Source organism: Pinus tabuliformis, chromosome 4_2 (assembly GCF_031772625.1).
Source record: "Pinus tabuliformis cultivar Carrire ecotype Pingquan chromosome 4_2, CPIR1, whole genome shotgun sequence".
Lineage (NCBI taxonomy): Eukaryota > Viridiplantae > Streptophyta > Pinopsida > Pinales > Pinaceae > Pinus > Pinus tabuliformis.
In genome coordinates, this window is record NC_142304.1 from 448,546,273 (window position 1) to 448,570,475 (window position 24,203).

General features: G+C 37.5%; 1 protein-coding gene across 1 annotated transcript; it reads right to left on the reverse strand.

Moving 5' to 3' along the window:
* Window positions 1–381: 381 nt before the first annotated feature.
* Window positions 382–1,665, reverse strand: LOC149169899 (uncharacterized). Its single transcript, XM_089425373.1, has one exon. The coding sequence runs from the start codon at window positions 1,663–1,665 to the stop codon at window positions 382–384; it is 1,284 nt and encodes a 427-aa protein (XP_089281499.1).
* Between the last annotated feature and the right edge of the window lie 22,538 nt (window positions 1,666–24,203).

Below are 24,203 nucleotides of genomic sequence, written 5' to 3' on the forward strand. Positions count from 1 at the left end.
GAATGCTTTGGACAAGTCAATCTTGAGAATGATGCTTTTTAGATTTTTGGTCCAGATAGAGTGGATAGATTCCTGAGCTGATCCAATGGCTTCATGGATCTGTCTGGATTCGAGGAAGGCAAATTGTTGAGGAGCAATATGCTTGGAGAGTATCGGACTGAGACGATTGGCAATAATCTTAGAAATAATCTTATATAGGGAGTTGCACAAGGATATAGGCCTATAATCATCAAAAGAAGAAGGGGAATCAGACTTTGGGATAAGGGCAATGAAGGTCGAATTGATGGCATGGTATAGGGATCCCGAAGTTCTGCTCTCCCCCACCACTTTCAATAGGTCATGCCCCAGGATCTCATAAAAAGCCAGATAGAATTTGATGGTCTAGCCATCTGGGCCTGGGCTCTTATCCTTTTTGAACCATTTTAACGTTCCTTCAAGTTCACTGGAAGTGACCGGTGCGAAGGGCTCTTCTGCATCGTCCTCATAGACAAACCTTGGAAAATTTCCGGCCACATTTATAATATCAGGAAGATTTTCTTCACGAGGGCATTTGTAAAGGTTCCTGAAGTGTGTAGTGCCAAGGTGGGCTAGCTTGTTGAAAGTTTCAGCTAAACCTCCCTCAGGCAAAGGAATATTCCAAATGGTATTAGATACCTTTCGTCCCTTGGCATAGTTTTGAAAGAACCTAGTATTATCGTCACCAACTTTTAACCATATAGCTCGACTCCTCAGCCTCTGGGATTCCTCGCGCTCCTTTAGAATGTTGGCCTTCTGATTTTCCAGCTCAATCAAGTGGGTCTTATCATCCACAGAGATGAATCCCAAACTTTGATCATCAAGTAAAGAGCTCAGCTCAGATTCAATATGAGTGAGCTGTGAGGTTTCCCGAGAGCGCTTCTCCCTGGCCCAATTAATAGAGAGATGTTTAAGCTTAGAGAGATTATTGCAAAAACCTTTTGCGAAGGACTCTGCTCGATGAATGGGGTTTGCAATCCAGAAATCAGAGACCATCTTGATGTAAGCAGGGTCTCTCAGCCAGATGTGGTTGAATTTGAAAGGGGCTTTTGGCTTTTTGAATGGCCCCTGGATTTCCAGATATATAGGAGAATGATCCGATATGCCCCCCGTACCCACCCATTGCTTGTAGTGATGCAGCTGCTGTAAGAGCGGACCTTTCATTAAAAATCTGTCGAGTCTACGAGCCAGTGCTGCATCACCCACCCTTCTGTTTCTCCAGGTGGGTAGAGGTTTGTGCATGGGGACATCAATAAAATTGGTCTGTTCCAGCAGATTTGTCATATGATCAGTGATAGCATCTATCTGAGCCGCAGACCCCCATGATTCTCTGAACCCCAAAGAAAAGTTTAGATCCCCTCCAATAATAGTATGATCAGAGTCCAGAAGAGAGAGGTTTAATAAATGCTGCCAAAATTGCTCCCTCTGTAGACATGGTCCATATACATTCACAATTCGGAGAATCATGCCAAGATCTGTAGAGAATATATATAGTCCCAAGAATCCCGATCCCCCCCAAGATGCATCAACCCTGATGGTTCGAGGGTTGTATCCTATAGCCAGTCCCCCCGATCTCCCTGCAGCATCTAAGGCGACGAATGTCCAGCTCGGGATCATAGATTGAAGGGAGTGGGAGATATGATCAGCCATACCAAGAGTTTCTTGAAGCAGGATAATGTCAATCGGTTCAACCTCAATGAGCCTCCTCAAGGCTAGTTTCTTAGAGGCACTAGCCAAGCCCCTGCAATTGAAAGACAGACACTTCATGGAGGGACACCACGCGGGGTATTTCCTGCTCTAAGGACCCCATCAATAGTGGATTGACAACCAGAGGCGACCTCCGCCCCAGCTCGCTTAATAGCCTTGGAGAGATCTGACTTCCTACCCCTGGATGACAGGGGAATAGCACTAGGCAAAGTGAGACCTAGACCAGTCTGACGGATCAGGAAATTCTTGGAGTGGGATCTGGAGCGTAGGAAGTATTGGTGTGGGGGTGAAACCCTGGAGGATGACGGCGAGACAGAAGATGACATGATGCAATGAGCCATGGATGTCTAAACCGATGAAGCAGCCACAAATGAGGTAAAATCAAAAGATGTGAGAGGAGGGTTCAGAGAAATACTCGAAGCTATCACAGCTTCAGCTGCAGAACGAGCCCTGGTCAGTGGCGGCGAAGTTTGTCTGAGTCCTGTATCCACTATCTTGGAGATAGGAGATATTTCCACAGGTGAAGGACCCAAGGGAGAGGGGCGCGGGCCGACCAGAGAATTTACCCTGGAAGGTGCAGGCATAATCTTAGGGGAGTCCTCTGATTTCCGGTTGAGAGGGCAGTCTTTGAAGAGATGTCCCACCTTGTGACATCGTCTACAGCGAAACAGAACCCCTTCGTAGTCCAAGATCTGGACCCTGATGTACTTCCCCCACTGAAGAGTAATCTTTTCCTCCAGGCCCTCACGAGTATCCAAGTGGACCAAAATGCGAGCAAGGGTTCTATTTTTCGATTCCACAAAAGTACGGTCATGGTCTAAATATGTGCCCAGAGCATTTCCAATCCTGATAAAAACTTCCTCACACCAGAACTGTAATGGGAGTCCTGGCAAGCGCACCCAAAGCGGTCCAGCCCCAATTTGTTCACGTTCAGGGTCGAATAATGGGCTCCACCACTTGAGAAGGACCAGGGCCATCTCGATGTGCCAGTACCTGGCCAGTACCAAATCCGTGTAGTTTTCCTTTGCAAAATGTAGGGAGAACCATCCTCTGGGTAAGACATGTACTTCTGGCAGTTCTTTTAGTAACCCACCCCAAATATCCTTAACCCATTGAGTTAGCCTGTTGGTTGAATATGCCCGACCATGCACATGTCCAACCAGCACAGTGCAAGCCATGATAGCAAATTCACCAATAGCCGAGGTCTCGCCAAATCTGATGGTAATGTCCTTTGAGGTCGCCTTGACGCACCTAGTCTTCCTTTTGCTGGTGCGAGGAGCCAATGGGTGGTCCACCAAAGGGTTTGGGACGCCTTTCGGAGGGTTATGTTTTGCAGGTCTAACCTTAACCGCAGGGGTCTCGAAACAACCAGACGGTCGGGCTCTCGAGTAGGGGGGATGTGCCACAGTGGTAACCGGGATGTCCACAGGGGGAACAGTGAAAAATGATGAATGGGGATCGAAGGAGGGCGAGGGAGGGGTATGCGAGGATAAAATGTGGAGGGTGCCAGGTGAAAGAGGAGGGACTTCGAATCCCGATGAATCAACAGAAAGTGGCCCGGTGTGAGGGGGTACAGAGCAATGCCGAGGTAAGGAGACGACAATCGAGGAAATGGGCGGAACCGGGGCAGATAGCGAAATAGAGGTATTAATCAGCGGAGTGAAAGTGAAGCTAGGGTTCCCAAAAATAACGCGGTCCGGGAAGGGCTCCTCGGAATAATCCACCTCTTCAACCTCCATATTGTCCCCCATATTCCAGCCAGAGGTCTATAACTGAAAGCGACGGGTGTAAGAACGGAAACGGCAGGGAAACAGTGAGCGGTGCCGGAACAGGAATGACAGTCTGCAGTAAACTGTAAAAACCTAGGGTTTTACCCTAGACCCGCACATACGACCTCCATCCTCCCTGTACCCTTCGAAGATTCCAATTTTGATTGAAATATCGCATATGTATGTAGCTATATATACTATAACGTCTTCATTAGAATTAAAAATATAAGTATTTTTATATGTAGAGATGTGGAATATATATAAAATATAAATAGTATCTATAAATTATAGATCCATCCTACCATAAATTAAAATAATGACGAGTCATATTATTAAACATGATATTTCAAAACTTCATGTTTAAATTTAGTATGGAAAAGATGTTGCAGTGAAGTTATAAGAGATGTTGTAGTGAAGAGTTAAATCAAAACTAATAATAATACAACATAATGTCAACTCAATTAGAAAAATAATAAAAACAAAAATTAATAAAATTAATGATAAAAATAATAAGTCATAAGTCATATAAATTCAATTTGTTTTATTGCAATATTATTTATATTATAAAATTACAGAGAATTTCTTCCCAAAAAAAATCATAACATGAATATCACATTAAAAGAAATATAAATTATGATTCATATATGTAAACATTATATTTTAGAACTTCATATTTAAAATTAGTACGAAATTGTATAATGACTTAAATTTGCTTTATTTTCTTTAAATATATCAAATAAAAATGCCATACACATATGTATGTATATATACTTATTATCATAATTTTGATAGAATTAAAAATGAGAATGTTTCTATATATAGAGATGTGAAATTTATATAAATATATATAGTATTATAAAGAACCAATATAGACCATATTAACTTCAAATCTATCAAGAGTTGAGAGGGATCAAATCTCTAGAGACGCATGCCTTTTCTCAAGTTTTATACTCAAAAGTAGGTTTTCATCTTGAGAGATTCCATCGATCTTGAGACTTTTTAAATTCTGTCTTAAGATGGATATATACTAGTTATATCCTATTAACAGCCTATGAATAAGTGAGCAATGAGGAAGAGGGAAGCTAGAGAAATGGATTTTGGGAATTAATCCTTGCTAATAAATTATTTGGCTAAGCCAATACTCATAAGACCTAATATTGGAGGTATGGTAGTAACTTAAACAACTGTGTAGATTTGGCTCCAAAGTATTTATCGAAACTAATAGTATATGCATTAATATCAATATTGTAGGTGTTTAGTGATTCCTCAATGGTAGTAAATTAGACGACATGTTTCTAAATGATGAAGAACTAACTTTACAACATATTGCAGAATAACTGAAAATAACAGTATATGTTTTCTAATATCTCTTATTATCATGTTCATAAACATCTCAATAGAGATAGATGGCTTGTCTAAAGATTGATTCTATATGGAAGTCAATTTATACGTTCTTATTGTGTTTAAGAATGGATTTTGTCACCTTATTAGGTCATTGTAATGAAGTGTTACATGAAATTTCGTAGTGAACCATTATATCAAATAATAAGAATAACAAAGAATTTCAACTCAATTAAAAATTAATAAGTTGGCTCAATTCCATTTGTTATGTTGCAATTTTTTTTTTATTAATAAAATTACAATTAATTTTTATTTTATTTGTTCTTTTGATAATATGCATATCACATTAAAAGACATAAATAATGATACATACTTGTAACCATGATATTTCATAATTTCATATTTAAATTTAGTTAATAACCATATAAAAACTTTAAAAATAAAATAGAATTATAAAACATGTCAAAGAAAATTGTCATATGTATTTAGCTATATATATTATTAGGGCTTCTTTAGAATTTAAAATATGGATATTTCTATATATAAAGATCTAAAATATATATACAATATAAATAGTATATATAAATTATAGATCCATCTTACCATAAAGTTAAAATAATGATGAGTCATATTAATAAACTTGATATTTCAAAACTTCATATTTAAATTTAGTATGAAAAAGATGTTGTAGTGAAGTGTTATAGGAGATGTAGTGAAACTTTAAATCAAAATTAATAATAATATAACATAATGTCGGCTCAATTAGAAAAGTAATAAAAATTTAAAAAATTAAAATAAATGATAAAATTAATAAGTCGTAATTCATCTCAATTCAATTTGTTTTATTGTAATTTTGTTTATATTATAAAATTACATACAAGTTCTTCCAAAACAAATCATAATATGCATATCACATTAAAAGAAATATAAATTATGATTCATAGCTGTAAACATTATATTTTAGAAATTTATTTTTAAATTTAATACACAATCATATAATGATTTATTTATTTATTTTTAAATAAGTCAAATAAAAATGCCATACATATATGAATGTAGATATACTTATTATGAGGATTTTCATAGAATTAAAAATGAGAACATTTCTATATATAGAGATGTGAACTTTATATATAATATATATAGTATTAGAAAGAACCAACACAGATCCCTATAAACTTAAAATATGAGGGATCAATACTGTCTAGGTGCAAACCTTTGCTCAAGTTTTGTACTCAAAATAAGGTTTGCATCTTTAAATATTCCATTTGTCTTGACACAATACATTCAGAGTTAACATGGATATATGATAGTTATATCCTAATAACAAATGATGAAGAGGTGAGCCATGAGGAGAAGGGAAGCCGGAAAAATGGATTTTGGGAATTAATCCTTGTTAGTAAATTATTTGGCTAAGCCAATACTCATAAGACCTAATATTGTTTAATTTCCCAAGAAAAATATCTAGTGAGAGTTGTGGTAGTAACTCAAACAAGAGTGTAGATCTGGATCCAAAGTATTTGTGGAAACTAATATATATGTAGGGATATCAATGTTGTAGTTTGGTGATTCTTCAATGGTAGTAAATTAGATGACAGGTTTCTAAATGATGAAGAACTTAACTTTACAACTTATTGTAGAACAAATGAAAATAAGGGAGTTTATGTTTTCTAATATATCTTATTATCATGTTCATAAATATCTCAATAGAGTGGTAGATGACTTGTCAAAAGATTGATTCTAGAAGGAATTCAATTTATAGATTACTATTGTGTTTAAGAATTAAAATTTTCACCCTCTTAGCTCATTTTAATCAAGTGTTAGATGAAATTTTGTAGTGAAGCATTAGATCAAATAAAAATAAAAATAATAATAAAAGAGAATTTGAACTCAATTAAAAAAGTAATAAAAACAATAAGTTGGCTCAATTGGATTTGTTATGTTACAAATTTGTTTTATTAATAAAATTACAATCATTTTTTTTTAATTTTTTCTTTTGATAATATGCATATCACATTAAAAAACATATAAATAATGACACATATTTGTAACCAGGATATTTCATAGTTTCATGTTTAAATTTAGTTAATAACCATATAAAAACTTTGAAAATAAAAAAAAACTTTATAAAACATGTCATATGCATATGTATGTGGCTATATATACCATAAGGGCTTCATTAGAATTAAAAATATGAATATTTCTATGGATAGAGATGTGAAATATATATAAAACATATATAGTATATATACATTATAGATCCATCTTACCATAAATTAAAATAATGATGAGTCATATTAGCAAACGTGATATTTCAAAACTTCAGATTTAAATTTAGTATGAAAAATATGTTGTGATGAAGAGTTAAAGGAGTTGGTGTAGTGAAGTGTTAAATAAATAATAATAATAATATAACATAATGTGGGCTCAATTAGAAAAGTAATAAAAATTAAAAATTAATAAAATTAATGATAAAATAATAAGTCATAACTCATCTTAGTTCAATTTGTTTATTGCAATTTTGTTTATATTATAAAATTACAGACAAATTCTTCAAAAAAAAATCATAAGATGCATATCACAATAAAATAAATATAAATTATGGTTCATATGTGTAAACATTGACATTTAGAACTTCATATTGAAATTCATTATATAATCGTATAATGAATTCAAATTATTATTATTATTATTAAATATGTCAAATAAAAATTCCATACACATATGTATGTATATAAACGTATTATGAGGGTTTTGATAAAATTAAAAATGAGAACATTTCTATATATAGAGATGTGAAATTTATATAAATATATAGTATTATAAAGAACCAACATAAATCCATCTTAACTTCAAATCTATCAGCAGTTGAGAGGTATCAAATCTCCCCAGGTGCAAACCTTTCCTCAAGTTTCGTACTCAAAAGAATGTTTGCATCTTGAGAGATTAGATATATCTTGACGCTTGATAAATTCTATGTTAAGATGGATATATGCTAGTTATATCTTAATAAAAACTGATGAAGAGGTGAGCCATTAGGAGGAGGAAAGCTAGAAAAATGGATTTTGGGAATTAATCCTTGTTAATAAACTATTTGGCTAAACGAATACTCATATGTCCTGTATTGTTAAATTTCCCAAAAAAATATCTAGTGGGAGGTGTGGTAGTAACTTAAACCACTTTGTAGATTTGGCTCCAAAGTATTTATCAAAATTAATAGTATATGTAGGGATATCAATATTGTAGGTGTTTGGTGATTCTTCAATGGTAGTAAATTAGATGACAAGTTTCTAAATGATGAAGAACTTAACTTTACAACATATTGTAGAACAATTGAAAATGACCGAGTCTATGTTTTCTAATATCTCTTATCATCATGTTAATAATGATCTCAATAGAGTGGTAGATGGCTTGTTCAAAGATTGATTCTAGATGGTAGTTAATTTGTAGGTTCTTATTGTGTCCAAGAATGGAATTTGTCACCTTGTTAGCTCATTTTAATGAAGCATTAGATCAAATAATAATAATAATAAAAGAGAATTTCAACTCAATTAAAAAATAATTAATTGGCTCAATTCAATTTCTTATGTTGCAAATTTGTTTTCTTAATATAATTACAATCATTTTATTTTTTATTTTGATAATATGCATATCACATTAAAAGACATAAATAATGATACATTTTTGTAACCATGACATTTCATAATTTCATATTTAAATTTAGTTAATAACCACATAAAATCTTTAAAAATAAAATAAAATTATAAAACATGTCAAAGAAAAATGTCATATGCATATGTATGTAGCTATATATATATATATATATATATATATATATATATATATATATATATATATATATATATATATATATATATATATATATATATATATATATATATATATATTGTAAGTCAATAGAACAACCTTATATTACTATAAAACAATAAAATACATCATATACATGATATCCTACTGGTCTGCTAGATTGAAAATGAGACCAACTGCAGTAAAATATAGTCTTGAGCATAAACTTAACCAGACATTGCATAAGAATTTTTTGTCTATGGTGTCTCCTAGGCATATCTATAGAAATTTCTCTTCTTCTACTGCTACTTAGCCAATTATTATTTGAAGGTAATCTGTATGTAAATCTACCTTTTTGGACTACACCTACAAACCTACCTATCTTCATAATAATATGATTTGGCTTACACCGCCAATCGATAAAATTAAACAAAATTAGACATAGAATCATGATCATTTATCCAGAGACATTGAAGGAACTTGTGCCCCTTTGGACCCAGACACAGGTATGGTATTATCTATTGGAGTTGCAGTTTCATCTGCCCTCACTCTCTGTGTCTCTGATTTCTTACCACTAGCTCCAGTTACTTCTCTAAACCTATATTTCTTTAGTTTGGTCGACTCACCCTGTCCCTGTCCAAGTGTGATATCCATGTTATGGATATATTTTAGGTAAATTGAGAACATTTTGTTCATATATCCAATTATATAATCTTGCAGGTGTTCTATGTTAGCACCCTTTGAAGCGCCTCCTCTACAACTCGCAACCACTGCTCAATTTCCTTTAGTTGTAGGTGGTGTTCCACTTTCCTCTTGGTCCTTTCTTCTGTCGCCTCCACCTGTAGTTTTCCCACTAATGATTTAACATGCCAAGCCATCTCCAGATTTCTCTGATAAACCATCTACTTCGTTCGGTATTTCCCTATGCCTATGATCCAGTCAACCTCTTCCTCAATTTTGTTGTTTGGGATGCTCCTTTGTAGGCGTCACATTTCATTTTCCCAAATTTCGACAATTTCTTTGCATTTCTCCAAGAAAATATTATGATAGATTAGTGTTGCCTCCCACATTGCATCTTCCATCCTGGTCTGCTTACCAGCCATAGAGCTCTGAGCGTCTTCTCTCGGTCTCCCTCGTAACTAACCACCAACATTTCTCCCGTTAGCCATAACTGTCTTAGATGCCTCGATTCTCTGATGAATAGACTCTCTCTTGCTACTTCTCCACCTTGTAACCTTCACCCTTAGCACTTTACAATTGATGTGTTTTCCATATTTATCATATAAAAGAAAGATCCAACCCAAATCCTTTTGCCCCATCCTTTGAGAACCTTCCCCTCCTATTTCTGGAAATTTCCACTAACTGATGGAGTTGAAGTAAATTCATGTGAGGATGGGGCTATCTACCTCCTCATTTTCATATGTAAACAGTTTGTGCAGGGTCATTATTGACATCATCTTGTTCTAGTAGAGTTCCGCGCTGGGTATTGTCCCTGTCCATTCCTTAAACAATAATTTCTAATTAATGTGACCTCTCGATGGGTGATTAAGTTATCTAGGGTGCTGTCCCTTCCCATCAGCGACCATCATGTCCTTCTTGTCTTGATGAAATGTACCTCCTTGATCTTCCCTAACAACTACAACTTGTCATCTCATGATAATTGTTAAACATTTATCTCACCAGGTGGGTCACTGACCTCATCCTCACCCACTTCGCGTATGTTTCCTCATCTATATGACATGGAGTGATCTTGCTCTGCCAACACTCGACAATCTTCCTTTAGATATCCATCCACCATGTCCTCCTAGGTCAGCTTGGTGATTAACTTGACACTCCTAACCCCTTCGTTTTCCACTCTGTCCTCCAATACATTAGCCGAGCGTCTCACTATGGAAAACTCCACCGTTTTCAACTCCTCCAAGTGTTCCTTAATCCTTTGTATTATCTGAGTGAGGTGCTGATTCTTCGTGACCTTATTCATCTGAGAACCACATTGCAGTCTATGTGCCACTTGGATAGCTAATGTAGAATCACGCTCCACTATTACATTCAACCTTCTCTCTCGTCGCAATATTTCCAACCCCAATTTCAGGGCTTGGAACTCAGCTGCATTATTTATGGTTTGGTCCATGTTGATGAAGTATAAGATTTGTATTTTACCTATCCAGTCCTGAATGATTCCTCCAGCTCTAGCCTTGCCTAGGTTTCCCTTCGACGCTCCATCAAAATTCAATTTCCGGAATCCCTCTAGAGGAGCCTGCCATATTGTAGATACCAAATTTATATGAATTTATCTAGGTATGTGGATCATATCACTTAGGTATTCTAGGTCGAAAAAATTTAAAATTATTATTTCCTTAGGGGATGGATGTCCCTCTGAGGTTTGAATTCTTTTGCTACTAATTGTTTCCTTAATCCACAGACTAATTTCTTCCATCACGTTTGTAACTGGAAGTTTTTTTTTGGAAATATTTGGCTATTGTGTCCCTTCCATATTAACCAGAGGATAAATCCTACGATCAAGCTCGAGGTCATGTTCACCACTTCATTTTTAGTATATTGCAACCTCTAATGTTTAATTGTTTCCTGTATGATTTCCTTATTTCTATCTGTTTGTCTGTAGATAATGGCTAGCCAATCTCATAAAGCTTCTATGTATCTAAAAGTATTTATAAGGTGGTTAATGATTTATTCTTCCTTCTCACATAGGCAACACCATGATGGACCAATCATCCATCTCTTCACTAAAATCTCCCAGGTTAACACCTTTCTTTGCAAAATTAACCACAAAAACATTTTATTTTTTGGCTAGTGAGAGGACACCTATATTTTTCTCCAAGATGGGTTAATGAATTCGAGATGTTCAGATTAAAGGTAAGCCTTGGCTTCCTTGAGGTTGAAATCTCCCCCTTCTCGCTGCCCCCATCGGAGTTGGTCCTAGTCATCATTCACTAGGATTTGTCTTTGGTTAAGCTCCGCTGTGATATCTGGTATGCCTGAAACACTAAGATTTGTCTGGTGGAGGATGTTTAAGTTCCATCATCTCCATTTATTATTTTCCAGATCTTGAGCCTAGAATTGATGGACTTCCCTATGCCTCTGTCTCTCTGTGGCTACCTGTAGACCCTGCCATTCTGGTTTGTTTAATTTCGGTTGTTGTTGCCAGTAATCCTCCTAGAATAAGACATATTTTCCATTTATTATTTACCAAAAGCTATGATTTTTTATAATATCTCTGTTAGTCCATGCCAGGTTCCATATAGTTGACCCCTGTATTGAGCCCGCGAGCCTTACTAGGTTTTCTAGTTGGTAGTTAGGGGCATATTTTTATTTCCATAGTCTCGCCCATGGTGTCTTCCCTCCCTTTAATCGTATCCACCACATTTTGGCCCCATTTGATCTGTTATTTATTTCAGGGTCTTGCAGCCCAAGGCCTCCTGCCTACTTGGATTTACAGATCATGTTCCATGCCACTTTCCTTTTTTCCTTTGCTCCTTACCACGAGAAATTTCTTTGGATATCCCTTATTTTTTGAAGCACTCCCTTGGGTGCAGGAAGAATAGAAAACATATACCCTATCCTAAAGAACCGCATTTACTAGGACCAATCACCCCAACAAATTCAACACTCTCAATGTCCATATTTTAACCCTATCTTCTAGGTTGGAGATTACTATCTCCCAGTTGGATTTCTTCCAGGCTTGCACTATTAGGGGTACCCCTAAATACTTAGAAGGGAGGGATATCCTTTGGAAACATAGAATATCTGATAGGTTTCATTGGATAGCAATGTGAGCGTTAAAAAAGAAAATCATAAACTTTGACTAGTTTAGCTCAATACTTGATGCCTTCATGAAGGTATCCAAAATTGCTTTAAAGTTATGTGCCTCCTTTACCATGGGTACTGTTATCACTCAAAGAAACTCTCCTAGGTTGTAGCTTGGAGATGCCTGGTAAAATATAATCTTCAATATTGTTCTCTAAACTATTGGAATAAATGATGGTTTGGATCAAGTTAGATAACCATTTCAGCTCTGTTTTCACTCAATGCATGCATGAACACTCTCACCAATACAAGGCTTTAGACCACTAATGCTCAGTAAGTTATAAATTCAATGGATAGATGAAGAATACTGACTATACCAGCATATTGCATATATAAACATACATCAATGGCTAGCTATAAGCAGCAAAAGAGAATACTGACTGTACTAGCAGATGCATGTATGGTACATATGGATGGCTAGTTACAGGCAACAAAGAAGCTTGCAAACCTAATATATCAAAGCAGACATAAGATGATAGTTATCTGGCCCTAGACACAAAGAGAACATGAACAAACTGTTCAAGTGCAAGCATAGAACAACAAAGAGAGTGAACATTGAACATATAATGGTAAAAGAAGCTTATATTGCTAGAATGAAGATGAGAAGCTTGAATGGACAGAGGAGGAATAATCTCCAAAAGTTGAACCCGTATTACATCTTACTTTCAGCTATTTATAGCCTGTTTACAATGCTCCTGAGCTCTAAGAGGCTCGGAGTCTTGATCTGTTTGATCTGTCTTGTTAATTGATTGATTCCCTCAATAGGCAAGCGTGGCTAAGAGGTTTTCTCCTTCTGACAGAGGAATAAATATATTCAAATATTTTGGATAGCTTGCTGCACTGTTTGGGAGCTCTCTCGTGCCAGAGATGCCCCATAATGTTTGTTTTGATGAGATGCGCTGGGATATTGATGCGCTGTGTTGCTTCTCAGCCTCTATGTCGATTTGGGGAGGAGATGCGTGTGCTTTGGCCCTTTCAATGGTTTAACAATGCATGCTTTCTGTTAAAACAGAACAATGCTACCCTATTGTGGACCTCTGTTGAAAATAATGAATATTTCTGTTTTAAACAAAACACACAGCAACACTAAGAAATCCCACCCCTCTCTGTCCTTTTCGGACTTCAACAGTCCTAAAAAATGATTAATTCCTTTATCGGGTCCACCTTGGGGGTTACTGTCGCATATCATAGTCTGACGGTTCCCTCGCTTCCCTTTGTCTTTGGCAATTCATGAAAAACGCTGGAAAACATGAAAAATTGCCTTCAACGGACTTCAAAATATATATATTTCACTTCCCGGACCCTTTCGGGTCCGAGCTTCATCGCTATCGGCGCTAGCCAAGGCTCCTTTGTATTTCGTTGAAACAACGAAAATACATTAAAAATGCATTGAAAATGGCCTTTTGCGGACTTGAAAAATTATGTAATATCATTGCGAATCCCATCGAGTTCAGGTTTAATCACTATCACAAGTCACATCCATATGTGTGTAAAGGTTGCGCCCCTTGGTTTCCGCCGATGTAACATGGGCTGTCGATCTGTGTGCGTGATCGACGGTCTACGTTTAATTGCTGATCACAGTCACAACTTCCCCCTAGTCCGTGCCGATAATGCCCACTCGCCTTTGCCGATTGTGACCCATCGATTTGATCATCGGCGATCGCTGATCGGTGGTGTCCAGCACCGATTTCCACTGCCTATGACCGCCGATTTGCGATTTAGCCGCTTAGATCTGGGCTTTTGATCGGCCAGATCTAACGGTAGCTGTGCATTCTCGGGTCTTAAGCCTACAACAATGGTTTTTGAAGTGTTTTAGCCTCCCAATAGTGCATTTTTTCCCTTCCAAGGGTTCTCCTCTTGCGCAGATTTTGATCATTGGATGATCTTTAAGCAAAAATTGAAGATTTCAAGAGCATAAATTGATCATTGGCATGATTTTAAGCAACTTTGGAGACTCTAAGAGCCTATATGGATCCATTTGTGGGCTTTTTGCCAGCAAGGCTAACACTGGCTCCTTCTGGGGATGAAATCCTTCCTGTGAGGTTTCAAGAACTACATAATCAATGCCTTTCCTGTAAAAAACAAGATCAAATCTTCCTCCTAGTGTTCCATTGGGCATGGAGTCTATTTAGCATGAAATGAAAATTGAAAGAAAAACATATTTACAATACAAGGCTTTAAAGCCTTAAATGAAATAAAGTTTCAAAAACCACCCATCTACTAGGCTACCAAAAGTATCTCCTTCTTCCAGACTATGCAGAATGAATGTATTGTTCTGCTGAACTTGAGCGATGATAAAAGGACCTTTCCACAAGGAGTCAAACTTGCCATGATTACCTTTCCTTTCCTTAAATGCATCCCATTTAAGCACCCAATCACCAACTTGGATATTGTCCACTTTTGCCTTCTTCTCAAAGGTTTCTTTGATTTTCTTCTGATGAACTTTTGACTTCTCAACTAGCTGCTCTATGATCTGCTTTAGTTCAACCAGATTATTCATTCTTCTTACCATATCATTCTCTTCATCTTGTTATTCTTGCAAGAACTTAGCCACAGGGAGAATGAGCTGGATGGGGAAAACAACATTAGTGCCATAAACCAATTTGAATGGAGAATTTCCTATGGACTTTTTGATGGTAACTCTATCAGCCCATAGTGCAAACTTCAACTTGGCATCCCAGCTCTTTTTGTTGTCCTCTAACATCTTATTGATTACCCTTACCAGACTTTTGTTAGATGATTTTTCTAGGCCATTGCCTTGAGGATAATATGAGGTAGAATGCACCACTTGAATGCCCATGGATTCAGTCATGTCCACCAATTATTTTGCCTTGAAAGCTGTTGCATTATCAGTGACTAGTTTGGTTGGGCAACCAAATCTAGTGAAAATATTCTCATTCAAGAATTTTATGACAACTTGATGATTGGCATTCTTAGTGGGTATAGCCTCAATCCACTTGGTGAAATAATCAGTGGCTACTAAGATCCATTTGTGTTGGCCACTGGAATGTGGGTTGATCTCACCTATAAAGTCCAAGCCCCACTATTGGAAGGGACCATCAACATGTATTGGATTCAAGGGCAGAGATTTTAGCTGCTGTCTTCCTGCAAACCTTTGGCACTTCTCACAATATTTTACAAAAGAAAACACATCAGAAAACAGAGTAGGCCAATAATATCCATCCCTCAAGATTTTGTGAGCTATGGTTTTCCAATAATGATGCCCTCCACAGATGCTAGAATGGAACTGGTGTATGACTTCCACAAATTTTTCTTTATCTAGACACCTCAAAAGGATTCCTAATGGGTTTTTCCAATAAAGAAGATTTTTATCAATATAGAATTTGGCTGATCTAAGTTTAATGGCACGAGCTTGACTTGAGCTAAACCCTGGAGGGACTTCTAGCTTTTGCAAAAAATTAACTATGCTATAATACCATTCACATGTGGCTAGATTTTCAGCCAAAGACTGATTCTGCTTTTGCTCTTTTGCTGCTCCCTTTGTCTGCTCATCATCTGAATTCAGACTCATGGAATTTATATCTAACAAGCTGCAATTTTCTTCAACCATAAGTTTAGCCAAGACCTGGCCTTTGACAAGATTAGTGGGCTTCACCTCTATGTTAAACTCTATGAATTTTTCAATCCCTTTAGCTCTCTTCCCATCAATATTTGGCTGAGTTAAGACATCTTTTCTTGAAGTTGAAGGTACATATACAACTACTTTGGAATGCATAATATAGATTCTGAATTCCTTTAAAGACTTTATGAGAGCACAAGATTGTTTTTCAATAAGTTCATACCTTAGTTCAACATCCCTTAAAGTTTTGACGAAAGGCCACGGGGTGCTCTATGCCTTCATCATTTTTCTGCAACAGAACTGCTGCAAGTGTATCATAAGAGGCAAAAGAGAAGATACAAAACTCCTTAGTGTAATCTGGGTTGATTAGAGTGGGAGCTTCCATGATAGATTGCTTGATGGGTTCAAAAGATCTTCTTCAAGCCTCTGTCCATTTTATTTCTGCTCCTTTCTTCAGCATGGAAGTGATGTGCTTTACAAGCTCTACAAAGTTTGGAATGAACCTCCTTATGAAGTTAATCTTACCCAAGAAGGATTGAATGTCCCTTTTTGACCTTGGGATGGACAATGTCTGAATGGCTTGAACCCTTGCTGGATCAATCTTCACACCTCCAGCAGAAACAATATGTCCCAAAAGTTTGCCTTCTTCTAGAGCAAACTATGACTTCTTTGGGTTCACTGAAATTTCAAAATGTCTGCACTTTAGGAAGACCTTCTTCAAATGCTGCAAATGATCTTTGTGCCTGCTGGAGAAGACTGTTATGTCATCAAGATAAATAAGGAAAAACTTGTCCTTCTCTCCCACGAAGGCTATGTCCATGGCCCTCTGAAAAGTAGCCCCAACATTCATCAGTCCAAAAGGCATTTTGGAGTACATGAAAGTGCCCCAAGAAGTAGTGAAGGCGGTCTTTTCCTAATCTTCAAGATGTAAAACAATTTGATTGTAACCTGAAAATCCATCTAAGAAAGACATGACTCTAACCCCTTACACTCTTTGCAGGAAGTGTTCCATCTTAGGCAAGGGATAGTTATCTTTTTTAGAGCATTGTTTCATATTTCTGAAGTCAACTCAAAGCCTGATTTCTCCATTTTTCTTTCTCACTACCACAAGGCTAGATATCCATTTTGAATACCTTAGGGGAACTATAATTTTGGCATCCAACAACTTCTTGATCTCTTTCTCAATCAAAGGCAATAAGAGAGGGCTGATAGGTCTTAACTTCTGCTTAAAAGGGGTGGTATTCTTTTCCAGTGGAATCTTATGCTGTATGATGTTTGTATCATAAGTTTTAAGATCATTGTATTCCCAGGAAAAAATATCAACGAATTGCTTCATGAGGGTGCAATACTCAGAATTCTGGGCAGAAGACAAATGGGTGGACATATTGATGAATTTCGGATGGGTTGGACTCCCTATATTATGTTTACAAATAGCAGACTCATTTTCTGTTTTGGTCGGCTTATAGGGTACGTCATTATGATCGAAAAACTTCTCTAGAGGCACTAATCCCTTTGGTATATGGTTACTAGGCAGCTGGACGATGTTTCCTCGGCCGATCTCATTTTTTAACTTGGACTGGCCACATTCTTCCTTGGTTTCATTTTCTTGATCGATGCGCGTTTCAGCAAATTCCTCCACGACTTGTAAAAACTTGTTAATTTCCTGATCGTCTTCAAAAACTCTCCAATATTTGACATTGTCAGGCAGAGACGGTCTGTATTTTACCTGAACTTCATATGTCAATTTAGGAGGCAAGGGAGGAATAAACATGCTAGCAGAGACAGCAAGGGAGTCGACAAGCTGGTTCTTCATTCTTGGAATATAAGAAATGCTGAAATCATTAAAAGAATCCTTGAGCCTCCATACCTCATCTCTGTATGCTTTTAGCCTTGGATGCTTAGCTTGGAAAGTTTTATTGACCTGCTGAATGATGAGGTCTACATCTCCAAACACTTTCAGGCCTTTGATACCCATTTCTTTAGCAGCGTTTAAGCCCAGAATCAAAGCTTCGTACTCTGCTATGTTGTTTGTGACTTGAAAGGTTAATTTGAAAGATAAATGTATATATTCCTGTGCTGGGGACACAAGGACTACACTTGCCCCTGCAGCTTCTTTAGAGCAAGCCCCATCAAAGAACATATCCCAAGTCTGAGGGCCTTCTTCTTCAGCAATTTGGAAAATTGGTTTTTTAAGTTGCATGGAGGCCAACTGGGATTATTCAATATGGAGAATACATGCTCCAAAATCATTGTCAACAAAATATATGGGATGATTAGTAGGGTTCTTCTCATCGCTAATGATATAAGTCAACTGCGCCTCTCTGTATAATCTCTTGTTCTCACCTCCGAAAACTGGGATAGTAGCATAGCACAGATCATTTTGTAATGATCCACCCAATCTCTTGATCCAACCTCTGGAAAGTAACATGCCAAACTTGGGAGGTACATCAGCCACCACAATATCCATGATCATGCTTTTCATAGGTAGCTGAGACAAAGTGATGGCTAGGTCCTTGATTAATCCTAGACATTTCACCTTTCTAGAGTTAAAAGAAAACAGGTCATGATAAGGCTTAGTGATGTCAAGACCCAACTCATCCATGACAGCCTTGGGCATTAGATTATGGTTGGCTCCAGTGTCCAAAAGGAAATTGTGAAGGATTTCTTCATGAATAGTCAGAGAGACATATAATGATGGGGAGATGTCTTCACAATTTTCAATCATTGGGCTGAGAATAACAGTTGGCTTGTCATCTTGCAGATTTACATAGTTAGTGGAGGCTTGGATGGCTTTAGGCTCAAGGGCCTCGAGGATGGATCTTTTGAAGGACTCATTCTTCACTAGTTCAATCAGAGGCATAGGTATTCTTAGCTTCTGAATTTTTGATTGAAAACTGAAAGGAGAAGGAGACTTGTCAAGGCCTCTTACCTCATGAGCTGGAGCTTTGAGGATGATGGGATCAACTGCTAGTTGTTTTTGCTTATTAGCTTGTTGTATTGTAGGGACAAAAGCTCTTTGAACAGGAGTTTCCTTGGCATTATTTATCTTTGACCTCAAATTATATCTTTGCTGATCTATAGTTTGTAGAATAGCTTCACCATCCCATTCTTGGCTGATCTGGTCATTGCATAATGACTTTTCATAGGCAGCTGAGGTCAAAAAGGAAGCATTGACTTTGTCTTCCAGACAATGAATCTCATCATCTTCAAACTGCTCTTCTTCCATGACTGCATTTTGAAAAGGAACCTTCACCCTTTGGTATTCATTAGCATCTTCGTTTCTTTGCAAAATCTGCAATTGCTCATTTGTTCTTCTATATGGATTTGCATTTGGATTTCTAGGGGCAAAGGTATTAGGCACTCTTCCTTTTCCCAGGTGCTGCTCAAACTTCAATTTAGAGATTTCAGAGGCTAATGACTCAATCATTTTGGTCATTTTATCTATCTTAGGATCAGAGGATGATGAAGACTCACCCCTTTGTCTTCTTCTATCAACATTTCCCTTGAGCTTCTCTGTAGCCATGATGTTTGATTCCACTTCCAAGGCTACATCCTGCATGTCAGCCAAAGTAGCACATCGCCTCTCTCTCAACAGTAGGCAGAAGTCAGAGTCAAAAGCACTGGCATAGGTGAGTTTAGTAGAGGTAGTAGTGGGTTTTACTTCAGCTGGTATCTTGTTGTACATACAGTTAAACCTCTTATTAAAATCAGACAACAACTCACCGTTTTCCCTCTTTAAGTTCCAAAACTCAGTGTGGTAGTAGAGGAGATCCTTCTTATCCCCCCAATGCTTTAGGAAGGCATCATCTAAAGCTTCAATATCTGCTATAGATCTTGGGGTTAGTTCTCTGAACCATTTTCTAGCCTCTTCATCTAGGCTTTGGACAAAGACTCTCATCCACACATCATCTTCACTAATGTCCAGATTATCAGCATAGCTATAGAATGACTCAAGATGTTCTTTAGCAGTAACACCTTCAGTCCCAGTGAACTTAGGCCTATATTTCTAATATTCTCCAGTAGGAATGGCATTCCAAGGAGTGGGAAGTATTAGAGGCCCATACCTAGCAGCTATGATTCTTTCCATTTTGGTAGGTGCTTGTGGACCTGCCATAGCTATGGTGGCTAAAAGAGTACTGGTAGTCTGAATGATAGAGGGCGGAGGAGTGACTGACATGACTACAGGAGTATGATGGATAGGAGGTGAGGTTTCCTTTGGGCTTACAACAAAAGGAGAACCTGAAGAATAAGGAGCTTTATGAATCTCCAAGAGTTTTTCTTCGTTGCTAGTATTAGCTGCTATACTCTCAACATGTATTTGTTCTATTACAAGCCTTTCTTGAAGAGATATAGAAGATTGTTTAGGTCTACCTGATCCTGATGCTCCTTTCTGTGATAACTTTCTTTCTTTGATGATTTTTTCAGGGTCAGGTATTGGGTCCGCTTGTAGCTTTTGAGGATTTCTCCGAGTATGCCTCACAAACTGAGCCAGAACTATGAAGTGGAGTCGGCAAGAGGTTCGCCTTCAGTAGAGTCACCAGATAGATGATTACAACCAAAAAGTTCCCAGACTTTGTCTATCATCAAAGCTAGATCTATGTCATTTCCCAGGGAAGCTGAGCTTCAGTTTCCTCTCCCCGGAAGCGGCACCAATTATGTTATCAATCCAAGAAACTCTCCTAGGTTGTAGCTTGGAGATGCCTGGTAACATATAATCTTCAATATTGTTCAGGGAAATATTGGAATAAATGATGGTTTGGATCAAGTTAGATAACCATTTTAGCTCTATTTTCACTCAATGCATGCATGAACACTCTCACCAATACAAGGCTTTAGACCAGTAATGTTCAATAAGTTATAAATTAAATGGATAGATGGAGAATACTGACTATACCAGCAGATTGCATATATAAACATACATCAATGGCTAGCTACAGGCAACAAAAGAGAATACTGACTGTATTGGCAGATGCATGTATGACCACATATGGATGGCTAGTTACAGGCAACAAAGAAGCTTGCAAATTTAATATATCAAAGTAGAGATAAGACGATAGTTATCTGGCCCTAAACACAAAGAGAACATGAAAAAACTGTTGTAGTGCAAGTATATAACAACAAAGGGAGTGGACATTGAACATATAATGGAAAAAAAAGCTTATATTGCTAGAATGAAGATGAGAAGCTTGAATCATCAGAGGAGGAATAATCTCCAAAAGTTGAACCTGTATTACATCTTACTTTAAGCTATTTATAGCCTGTTTACAATGCTCCTGAGCTCTAAGAGGCTCGGAGTCTTGATCTGTCTTGTTAACTGATTGATTACCTCAATAGGCAAGCGTGGCTAAGAGGTTTTCTCCTTCTGACAGAGGAATAACCGTATTCATATATTTTAGATAGCTTGTTGCATTGTCTGGGAGCTCTCTCGTGCCAGAGATGACCCATAATGTTTGTTTTGATGAGCTGTGCTAGGCTATTGGTGCACTGTGCTACTTCTCGGCCTCTATGTCGGTTTGGGGAGGAGCTGTGTGTGCTCTGGCCCTTTCAATGATTTAACAATGCATGCTTTCTTTTAAAATAGAACAACGCTACCCTATTGTGGACCTCTGTTGAAAATAATGAATATTTCTGTTTTAAACAGAACACACAACAACACTGAGAAATCCCGCCCCTCTCTGTCCTTTTCGGACTTCAACAGTCCTAAAAAATGATTAATTCCTTTATCGAGTTTGCCCTGCGGCTTACTGTTGTAGGTTTTAACCCCGTATAGAAATTACCTGCATATGAATTCTAAAGCACAAAAAATAAATAATGCGAGAGCAGAACACATAAAACACATATACATAGAGATTTTCCCCTAGATCCCAAAACCGAGACTACCAGCTTGATTTTTCATTATGTTCCTTTCAATGTTATAATACATATTTATACATGCCGAAGCATCCAATACCATGGACTGAAAACCATCGCGTCCATAAAACATGTGCGAAAATCATGCACAAAACCATAGGTGGGTCCGCCCAACCTAACATATGGTCCAAAACCAAAATTTTCCAGGGCGCTGCCCCGGACCCCATAAAGTGGGGTTACGGGTGCCCTTCAAACCCCCTGTTAACTACGTGGAAAGAATATAACACAACCCAACATTCTCCCGCTTGTTGTTTTCTTTCCATAGGGGTCCATAAGAGAGCTTAGTAATTTTTCCAGCCCTGAAATGCCCATTGTCTCTCTACACCAAGAGAACTTCTAAGAGCTCATAGATTTTGTCAATGTATCTGCAGTATTCTTCAAAGTGTCCACCTTTATTATCAACACCTTTTTGTCTTCTATCATATCCCTCACAAAGTGATACTGAACATCAATGTGCTTTGTCTTTGAATGATATGCGGGGTTCTTTGCCAAGAAAATTTCACTTTGGCTGTCACAATCTATCCTTATAGCTTCCTGTACTAACCCCATATTTGAACACAATCTCTGCAACCAAACTATTTCCTTGCTTGCATGAGTGGCTACCATGTATTCTGACTCTGTAGTTGATAGTGCCACTACAGATTGTTGCTTACTCATCCAACTGACTGCACCTCCAAATAGGTTAAACACATACCCACTTGTAGATCTTCTCTGATCTAGATCTCCAGCCCAGTTTGCATCAACAAAGCAATGAATATCCAACACTTTGTCCAATCCTGGTCTTCCTTGGTAGCACAAACCATAATCACTAGTGCCACACAAATACCAGAAAACCCGCTTCACTACTTTCCAGTGTTCCTTCCCTGGTTTTGACATAAACCTGCTCAGTACTCCCGCTACATGTGCAATGTTTGGTCTAGTACAGACCATTGCATACATCAGGCTACTGACTGCACTTGCATATGGAACATGAGACATGTCCTCTTCCTCTTCTTGTGTCTTGGGACACTGTTTAGCATATAACCTCACACCTACAAGCATAGGAACCTTCACCGGTTTACTATCTTGCATATTAAACCTCTGCAATATTGTCTCGACATACTTCCTCTGGTTTAACTAGAGCTTCCTCTTTGCCCGATCTCTTTTAATTCCCGGCACCTCGGAATAACCTTTTGCTACCAACCGAGCTTTGTATTTCTCCACTTTTCCTTCTGCATTTGTCTTCTTTTCGAACACCCATTTGCTGGCAATGGGTTTCCTTCCAGCCGGCAACTCCACCAGATCCCAAGCCTCATTTTTATGCAAAGATGCCATTTCATTAACCATGGCCTCTTTCCAGAGTTTTCCATCCTCTGAATCCACTGCTTCCTTCACAATTCTGGGATCATCATCAGTAACATACAAAGCAAAATTTGAATAGAAAGCAGATGGACTATACCTTTATGGCTGCCTTCTTTCTCGAACTGATCTTCTCACAGTCGGAGTTTTTGGCTCTTCATCTTCTGATTCCTCCTCTACTGTAGAGTCTGATTCTTCCTTCTTTAGCTCAAACTCTATCTTCTCAGCTTCCTTTGGTTGGACTTCATGTTTAATAACATATTTCACCTCTCTGAACACCACATCTCTACTGTACATAACCTTCCTTGTTACTGGGTTCCAAAGCTTATAACCCTTTAAACCATCCTTATACCCAATAAAGATGCACTTTTCAGATTTACTATCCAACTTTGTTCTTTTCTTCTTTGGAACATGTACATATGCATCACATCCAAATACCCTGAGATGTGAAAGAGAGGGTTTCTTACTAGTCCATACCTCTTGTGGAGTCTTATCCTCCAACGCTGATGAAGGTGACTTGTTGACCAGGTAACATGCAATATCCACCATCTCTGCCCAGAATTCTTGTCCTAACCCGGCACCACTGAGCATGCTTCTTGCCCTTTCCATCAGCGTCTTGTTCATTCTTTTTGAAACTCCATTTTGCTGAGGTGTATATGGAGTAGTCTTCTGCCGTGCTATACCACACTTCTTGCAGAAATCTTCAAATTCCTTACTGCAAAACTCTCCACCATTATCTGTCCTCAACACCTTTATCTTCTTCTCTATTTGGTTTTCCACTAGAGCCTTAAATTCTTTAAACCTATCAAATACTTCAGATTTCTTCTTAAGGAAATATATCCATGTATTCCTTGAGAAGTCATCTATAAATGATACATAGTACACATAATTACCTAGTGATGGAACCTTCA

Excerpts from the sequence above, each read along its gene's own strand:
- LOC149169899 (XM_089425373.1), bottom strand. The coding sequence starts at position 1,665 with ATGGCTGATCATATCTCCCACTCCCTTCAATCTATGATCCCGAGCTGG.